Raw genomic sequence first — 9,334 nt, 5'->3', positions numbered from 1 at the left:
GTGATTAAACAAAGAGAAACGCTGCTCCATCCAGAGACCGGCTTTCATGCAGGAGCGTAGCGAACATGTCATAAAGTTTAAGTCGCGATGTTGCTCTTTTCTCGAACTTGAGAGTGATTTACGAGAAGAGCAACAGATGGTGGAATCGGGGCGGAATCCCAGAAAAAGGAATCTGGGACTCTTGGAAAGTCTGAAAACAGACTGTACGTGTTTGTGTTTGTGTGGGTGTGGGGCGGCTAAACCGAGCCAGATGTCAGACTCCGTTCTCTGCCTCTGCCCTTAACGTAAACCCAGCGCCTGTCGTCCGTCCGTCCGTCCGGGCTTCACTGTGACACCGCTCAGCCAGCACAAGAACGCCCACAGCTCGGTTTGCTGCCAGCTCTTGCTTCGTTTATCTGAACAGCCCAATTCTTCCCATCAGGCACAGGTTTCTTGCTGCTCTGAACCAGATTTCGACCTTTCCTCTCGGGTTAAAGGCGCTCGTAGCTACAAACCCACTAACAGCTCCTCTGCGCCCATGCATCGGCTGCAGCTCGTCTCATCGGAGTGTTTTGGTTTCATGGCTCACAACTTGCTTTGACTCACTCCCAATGGTAAAACAGGGTCAGACGCAGCAGGCGGCTGCTTTAGACGAAGCTCTGATCAAACAATGGTGCCAAAAGAGAAGTGCAGTGTGGTTTATACTGGAGAACCTACTGGTCATACTGGTGGAGCGCCAACAGCTAATGGTAAGGATGCAAAGGAGCAGTAAGTGATAACCCAGACTGTGCATGCGTTTGCTTCAATTGCTTTGAGCCAGTTACAGTTCAGGTCAGTGCTGTGCATTGTTTTAACCACACCTCAGTCCAGGGTTAATGCCTGCACATCACCACCTGCTCCTAGTTCTGGACTCTAATGCTTTTGCTCACACTCATTAGCTTCTCTGACCTCTCCTCGTGCTCTACCTGCTCCCTAAGCAAACTCTGTTGTGTTGTAAAACGCACATATTGTGGCGTACACAGTCATTTGTATGAAAGCTCCCAGTGAGAGAGTTAATCTGTAAGCGCCTGCTGGAGAAAGCAATTAACCTCAGGGGCCGTGGGGGGGTGTGAGGGGGAGGACGCACCAGAGGGACCTGGCCGGCCTGCGACGACAGCGTCTGAATGTGGGACCTGTCCGGCCCGTCCAGCTGAGCCCATGACTCTGGAGTTTCACATTAGCCTTGACACAGAGATGTTTAGGGTCAGCTGAAATACAAGCAAACTGAATGCTGCATTCCTGGTGATCAGAGGATTTCCCAGGCACTGGAGAGAGACAGAGGAGTTGCCAAGTCTGGAAAATGGAGATAAAGCTGCCCGGGATGATTATCCTCGATGCCAACGGTTTCCATGAGCCAAGCTATCCTATAGAACCAAGATCCACTGTATGTTCTTGAAGTTCCTTCTTTCTCATTCAAAGGCACAGAAAGTTTTAGTGGCTGTTGTGTCATCACAAGGAGAAACCTTTCACAGACCGTTCGATACGTGTTTGTGGCCACTGACCTGTCACTTCATTGCTTCACGCATCGCTGACCTCTCTAACGAGTGAAACTCCGGAGCAGATGGTCCGAGCCGGGAGAGGATGCGCAAATGAATGCAGCTTGTGCTGAAATGAGTCGAACGGTCCTGGGGTCCAGACACACGCAGCAGGTCAGACATCCTGCTGATGCTCTGTCACTCCAACACTTTACAGTCTGCAAATGAATCTAGTTTGTTTCAAAATGTCCAAAACGTAAAACCTTTTTTAGACCGTTTGATTTATTACCGGAGGAAACCAACATGTTGGATAAAAACAACATCAAAGACATCATCGCAGATTTCCTTCACACGTCATAAATCCTCTGCAGCACCACTGCGAACACGGTTTAGCAGCATCAAACCGGCCACATGGTCTAAACACTTCCCTGTAGACGAGCGGCCTCGGCTTTTACAGTGACATCCGTTTGTGATTAAAGCGGCCGTCTCTGGCTTCGTCCGTTAGAAGTCAGCACTGGAGCAGCTGGGACGGAAGGACGTCGGTCTCGACCGCATATCACAGCAACGACGAGTCTGGAAACACGACGGTGTTGCTGTATTTCAGCAAACACAAACAGAAAAATCTGTGTTGTTATAAGATTCGGCCTTTATGTCTTACAACAAGCTCAGAAATCAGATTTTCTCCTGCGTTTTCATTCTGCGTTGTGTAGATTGAGGGAAACTTAAGCACTATGTTTGGGGACTTCAGTATTTTTTTGGCTGTGGTTTAATTAGATTTTGTGCCGACCGATTTGTTATATGAGAAAACACTAATAAGCAATGAGAATATTAAGTCAAGGTTGCTCAGAGTGAAAAAATGCACAAACGATCTGATTCTTTACAGTAAAATCATTTAGGGCTACAGCAGACGTTCCTGGGCCTGATGTTGATTCTACGAGTGATCGGGTTCCAAATGTGTGCTGTCTGCGAACAGATGTGTGGGTAATGACTTTACTCTCAGTGGTTTAGAAACTGGAGGAAAAGTTCTGAAAAAGTAGCTGCAGTTTGTTTTTGGGAGTCGGGGTGTCACCATGATGGAGCTCACCTCTGGGCATTAGGTTTAGCCTTGATGAAAAGGGGAATCGCTGGCTTGAAGCCAAAATGAACTGAAGCTTTGTGTGTCTAAGACAAACTACACGGTCTGTGATGACACTGGATCCTCTTACATTAGTCTCTTTGTCTGTTGGTGTAATGGAAAACGTTCATTGGAGCTTTCTAGCCATTTTTACACACGCTTTTGTTTGTTCTCTTTGTTTCTCTGTCCCTGTTTCCTCCTGATGTCTCTGAACTTCTTCTTCTTCTTTTGATCTATAGCGTCGCACATCTGGAGCACTGCTCCACTGAAACACCTGTTTTCAATTCAAGCAACGGACAGAAACATTTGATTGTTTCTCACAAGCAGACTTCCCTTGTCTCTGACTCACGCGCTATTTGTTATGTTAAGCCAAAGAGCAACTCTCCTATAGGCGATAGATGGGGGAATAATTTGAAGTTGATTAAGACCAATTGAGAGGGAAAGTCAGTGTATGGTTTTTCCAGGTATTAAGGCTGCAGCTTTGGCACCTTTGCTGCTGAATAAAGCTGCTCGCAAATGGGTTCAGTGTGTTTGAGATTAAAGGGAATGAGTAACGTCTGAATGTTAAACTTTTACCCTCGACTTAATGGAAAATAATGGGCACCAAGAATGAAATGTCATGAAATGTAAACCCGCTACAAAATCCTTGTGAAGACATTGGAATAATGGCAAAATGGGTCAGATCTCAGATATCGCGAGTGGAGATGCAAATGAGACTTTTAGAGCAGAATAAGACCAAGAGGACAACTTCACTTCTACGATTCACAGTTAAATACTGTTTTCCTGGCTTCATATTTATGCACTTTATTTGCCGCTGGACATGAACACATGCACTGCTATGGTACAAGACGAATGAAAGAAGAAACTGGTTAAAGAATTTCTCTCTCTCTGCAAACTCCCTAAATTTGATTCTATAAACAGCACAGGCAGGAAATCTAGACACAAGCTCTGCAAAGGGAAAGAGTTAAACAAAAAAGTAAGAAGGTATAATGTTTGTATATTCACACTACTATGCAGTAAACTGTGGAGTATAGTTTACTCATGGAGGATCATTACGGCTCACTTAGTGCTTCATACTCAACATTGTTTGTTTTATATGTGCTTTTAGTGTAAATATAGACTTTAATTAGCATCAAGACAAATTAATACAAAACTGTCAAGTACAAAAAATGCTTCTCCTGCTGGTTTTCTACTTACATTAGTGTAAATGCTGTCATAACAAAGTAATCAGAGCATCAGGAGGAAAGGTTTGTAGAAAATGTGCATATTTGAAAAAACATATGAGGGAAACGCACACAGAAATGGAGACAATGGGCTCATTTCAAACAGGAGTATGGCAAAACTAGGAACTCACACCTGTTGTGAGCCAAGCACACTGGTTTGGCAGAAAGGTCAGACTGGTGCAGACTGGTCCCCACAGTAGACTCAGTACAGGGTCAGTGTTTGAAACAAGTCATATGATATGACACACATTATTTAAAATATCTTCTAACCACTCGCCGAATCTACTGAAAAGGTGGACTGAACTCTACTCTATCAGGTTATGAAGGTTTCACCACTCAGCTCCAGTTTCCAGTCTCATCAACACTAACCTGATTCAATATTTCTGTTACTTTAATGCCTAATGATTTAATATAAAACGTTTTAATACAGAGTATTTAAATAAAAGCAAAGATAGAAGAATATTCTTAGACTTTAAATGCAGACACACACACACACACACACACACACACACAGTGGAGAGTTGGTCACTGCTCAACCAGCCGAAGTACTTCAAGCAGAAGCCGTACTTTCAGTTCATTATTAAAAAATCAAAATGACATTGAAACAATTATCTGAACAAATATAAGACATAGATTAATATCATATACTTATGTTTCAAAACTGTTGAATCTGCTCTGCAATTCAATGTTGTGCAAACCGTTTTTTAGAGGCTCCGTCTGGTTCCGGGTCACACTGCGACCCAGAGGATGGAAACGTTGGTGCCGCCCTCGTGCGTTATCTGGTTGACCCGTCCGCGGACGCAGTCCAACGTGACATAGAGAGCGGTGCCGTTGTGGACCTGGAGGGAGGCCCTCAGCCCGATACTGGCCCATTCGCTCCCTTCGGGCATGGACCCAGACACCTGCTGGGCCACGGCGCCGGCCTGACCCGCGGGCCCCGCTCGCTGAACAGTCAGTTTGATGATATTACAGGAGTGGATCAGCTTCAGGCTGAGCGCTATGTTCACGGTCCCCTTCTGGCGGAATAGGAAGTTCTTGCGGCCGTTGGGCTCACCTGAGCGGGCCAGGTGCACCTGCGGCGTGTCCGGACCAGTCTGCTGGAAAAACAGGGGCTTATTCCTGACCGCTCCGAAGGGAAGACCCGCGCGGGACACGGTGGCCGTCAGGGCCGAGGACACGGCCGACGGGATCCAGAACAGGCTCAGCGCGCTGATCCCCGTGCTGTCCCCGAAGTAGCGGACGTTGCACTGGGACGGAGACGTGACCTCGAAGCTCAGCGTGTCCCCGCCGTCCACGCTCAGCGCCCCCGACAGGGTGACGGACGTGTCCCGGTAGTTGACGCCGGCCTTGAAGGCCCGCAACACCTCCTGCGCGCTCCCGTTGCGGCTGGCGTAGGCGACGAGGGAGAAGCCCTCGCGCACGCAGCTGTGGCCCATGGAGTAGAGCGCCTGCTGCAGGGCGAACTTCACCACGCCGCCCTCCGTGAAGCGCACCGCGCGCCCGTCGTGGGTCAGGCCCAGCATGTAGGGGTCGGACACGGAGGCCACGCGCAGCGTGGGCCGGTAGCTGCCCTGGTGGTGCGCCGCCAGCGACATCTGCGCGCTCAGAGCCACGGCGCCGGTGTCGTGGGACAGCCAGAGGAGGCTCAGGGAGGGGGCGGCCGCCTCGTAGAAGTGCAGGTCCCTGCTCTGGTTGCAGTGCTGGTTGGGGCTCTTCAGCAGCAGAGCGAAGGTGTGGCCGGGCTCCACCTCGGCGCCGCCGCTGACGCTCACCCCCTGGAAGTACCTCCCGTCCGGCTGCTCGATGCGCACGCCGCCGAGGTCCCGGCACTCCTCCTCCTGGCTCCCGTTGAGCCTCATCCCGACCTGGAGGAAGTTCCTGCAGCTGTGCCTGATGGCGAAGTTGTGGTCGAACCAGACCAGGCCGTGCTGCGCGAACGTCAGCTGGCGCCCCTCGCTCCGCAGCAGGTCGCTGCTCTCCTTCCCCCGGATGTTGAGCTGCAGCCCGGGGAAGATGTGGCGGCCGGGGGCGCCGGCGGAGGGCACGGCGGCGCCGGCCGCCCACGACTGGGACAGGCGGCCCTCCGCGGGCCGGCCGCACACCGCGTCGCTGGCGGCCGAGCAGGGGGCGGCGAGCGGCTGCCCGTCGCAGTCCGAGCACGCCTGGCATTCCTGCAGCTCCCGGTTGTAGAAGTAGCCGCGGCCGCACGAGCCCGTCGCCGCCTCCCTCTCCGACAGCCCCAGGCACCTGAAGCCTCCTGCAAGAGAAAGGAGCCAGAGGGGGAGTAACAGCGGTGCAGGTGTGATTTGACTTCCACACAACAGCAGCACGTCAGACTGACCTGGCGTGTTGAGGCACTTCCCTCGGTCCCCGCAAACGTTGGGCCTTTCCAGGCATTCGTCCCTGTCCTGTAATCCACACAGGATACGTGTGAGCGGACCTCCGCGGCGAGCCCGCGTTCACACGCACAGCCCCCCTTACCTGGCACATCCTGTCGGCCGTAGGAGAGCACTGCGAGATCGGAAAGAAGCCCGGCGGGCACGTGGTGCAGTCCTCGCACCGCGGCGCCTCCCTCTGGAAGTCGCAGAACCGCCCCGACGCGCACGGCGCCGGGCACCCCGGCAGCGGGCGGGGGAAGCGGGCCTCCCCGGCGACGTCCAGCACCTCCGGGTTCTGGGCGCCGTGGGCCTTCTGCAGGTGGCTGCGCGCCTGGTTCTGGAGGCCCGCCAGGTGGCTCTCGAAGTAGCCGTGCAGCTCCGCCTGCAGGCCCTGGAAGGACACCTGCTTGACGGTGTCCGACAGCAGGCCGTACTGGGCCTTCACCAGGTCCATCTGCTCGTACATGCGCCGCTGCTGCTCCAGGATCTGCCGCTGCTGCGACAGCAGCGCCTCCTGTTGCTCGGCCAGCTTCTGCTGCAGCTCGCGGATGACGGCCTGCTGCGCCCGCAGGGCCTCCACCAGCTCCTCCTGCCCCTTGGCCAGCTGCAGGTGCAGGATGAGGGCGTCCTCTGAGGGCACCTCGTTCTCGCCTGAGAAACACCACCAGCGGCCGAGTGACTCACATGAACGGCTCAGGGTTGATTCTCAAACAATGCTGGCGCAAAGCGGGGGACACCCTGTGATCCCACTTAGTCCAGCCATGCAAGCAGACAGAACGTTTCCTATGGACCAACATCAAAGCTCCCTACATTTTCTGGACTGTTGGCTGCGAGACATTTTTCCAGTTGAGCTGCTCTAATAGCGCTGCAAATATCATTTCTGAGCTGAAGGTCAACAAAAGCTTTGTTTTCAGACCAGAGTCCCCCTCGCTGATAAGTAGTGGGAAAAGAGGGATAAAGTCAATAAAGAGAACATCCGGCTTCCGTGTAATATAATAAATCATTAACAAGTTTACATATCGTATTTAGTAGAATATTTACTCCTTATCACCTATCATTAAACTGAAATGACAGTGATGATGAACATAGCAGACCTGGCTTGATGTCACACGTGAGCTGGACGCCCAGAGGCGCACCGCCAAGTTCCGGCGGGGGATATCCTAACTCCGGGAAGTCTCCGAGGAACTGCGCGGCTCTGTCGGACAGATGCACGGGAGGAAGCTGGCTGGCGGCGGAGGAGACGCTCCCCTCTGACGCGGCCACACATCCGTCTCCCACACACGGCTTTGTTCGAGCCCTTGGCCGTATCGTCAGCGGCAGCCGGCACTCGATGCCTCTGCAGTCTCGGGTGTCGTTCGTGGGCTGAAACGCTTTCGCAGGAGCGGGACAGTCCGCCGCGGTGCATCCTCCCGCAGGCGCCGCTTCGGGCGCTCTGGTTCGTGCGCCGCCGCCGCCGCCGCCGCCGTGCCGCGCGCGCGGTGGCTGCGCGGCAGCGGAGGCTTCCGACGGTGCTCTCGGGTGCGCGTGGTGCTGGCTGCCGACTACCTGCGCCGCTCCACGCTGCGTGGGGGCTCTGGGTCTCGGGGATCTGCCGCCCGGACAGTGCGCCCCGGCGCACGGCCGCGGGTCTGCGGCGTCGGCGCCGGCGCCGGAGCAGTGCGTCCCCCGGCAGACCTCCGCCGCAGCTCGCGTCGCGCCGTGCAGCGATACCCAGAGGAGCAGCAGCAGCGCCGACGTCCGCAAAACCATCGTTGGTCTCAAACAGACGGCAAAAGCTCGAGATCAGCTTTGATTCCCAGGAGTGAAATGCCGGAGACAACGCCACTAACTCGTCCGGTGCCGCACGAAAAGCAAAGTTTGTCACACAGAGACTCCGAGGGGCGCAGCTTTAGGCAGGACATTACCTTCAGCTCCAGGTCGGTGAGACTGCGTTCCCGCTGTCAGTAAAGCGTGAAAACATTAGACACACGCATTACTGCTGCCTCGCTCCACGCCTGACCCACTGTGGGGGCTTGTGCACCTCAATGTCAGTATGTGGCATTCCTAAGACTTAATTAGCATCAGGTTTCCCCTCACAAATTAACCCTTTTACTTCCCTCCTCTCTTTGCAGGAGCTCCCAAGTGGAGGCACCACAAAACTGCCTTTCTCTAAAATAAGAAATAATGTTCTCTTTAGCTGCCGCTGTTGACTTTCCTGTGACTGGGTTTTTGTCCGGGGACGTTCCGGCTGTTGAGACAGCTGCTGGTCTTCAGGACTTCTTTACAGACAGAGACAAACAAAGGTCCGGCTTTTTGTTGGGGCGATCGATGGCAGGAGCCAGGAATGTGAGGCTCACAGCTGGTTTTTGCACCCTCTCATTGTCGCGCTTCAGCTGAGGTTTAATTGTCATCTCACACTTTCGGCTCAGTCCAGTTCATTCTTAGTTAAACCTGCGCGAACTGCTTCACCGCCCGCGTTTGGCACTTCCATTACAAACACAGGACCCTATAACTGTTTAATAAGCGTCACGTTTTTAGAAGTATTCATCTAAGTAATGCTTTTCACAAGGTGCCCACTGGTTTTATCATTATCACCATGTTTCCTTTTATTACCATAGTCCCAAGAAAGTGGCTTGCAGTTTGGTGATGGAGCATCCACGGTGAAACCCATTAGCGGTATCCACTGCGCTGGACCACCCTGAGCGGCTGCACACACACAGCAGAGCGGAGCTCCCCGCTGTCACGCTCCTAATCAGTGTATTTATTTGAGAAATGTTCTCCGGGACACCGGCTCATGCTCGGGAGCTAATGGGAGGCCGCCTTTGGTGTCCATCTGTTTGTCAACCCCTGAGACAGAGAGGAAATGAGGGTGGCTGGCACACATGCCTGCGCCCGAGCGTTGCCTTCATACATCACGAGTCGTGAAAGGCCCCTGGACGCGTTCAAGGTTATTTAGTTCCCCCCCCGCGGTGCTCGGCTTCACCCTGCGATGACAGGCCTCTGCCACAGGGAGGGCGGTCTGTTCATTTCCCTTTGGCGCCAGATCTTGAGGGAAAATAGGACGCAGAGGTGCTGAAAATAGCTAAAGATCGCAGATGGAAAACAATATCTCTGCAGGATAATCGTTCTTACTTTAATTTCCTCGTG

The 9,334-nt window shown here is 53.1% G+C and overlaps 1 protein-coding gene across 1 annotated transcript; it reads right to left on the bottom strand.

Moving 5' to 3' along the window:
* Positions 1 to 3,366: 3,366 nt before the first annotated feature.
* nell3 (NELL (neural EGFL like) family member 3) lies at positions 3,367 to 8,516 on the bottom strand. The gene is made up of 4 exons (XM_029149299.3): positions 7,303 to 8,516; positions 6,312 to 6,859; positions 6,172 to 6,238; positions 3,367 to 6,087 (listed from the first exon to the last, which is right to left on the bottom strand). The coding sequence occupies exons 1-4, from the start codon at positions 7,955 to 7,957 to the stop codon at positions 4,559 to 4,561; spliced, it is 2,799 nt and encodes a 932-aa protein (XP_029005132.1). The 5' UTR covers positions 7,958 to 8,516; the 3' UTR covers positions 3,367 to 4,558.
* Positions 8,517 to 9,334: the final 818 nt, after the last annotated feature.

This window comes from Betta splendens, chromosome 4 (assembly GCF_900634795.4).
Source record: "Betta splendens chromosome 4, fBetSpl5.4, whole genome shotgun sequence".
Classification (NCBI taxonomy): Eukaryota; Metazoa; Chordata; class Actinopteri; order Anabantiformes; family Osphronemidae; genus Betta; species Betta splendens.
Note: the sequence above shows the minus strand (reverse complement) of the source record. Positions and strands in the feature narration are given on the sequence as shown.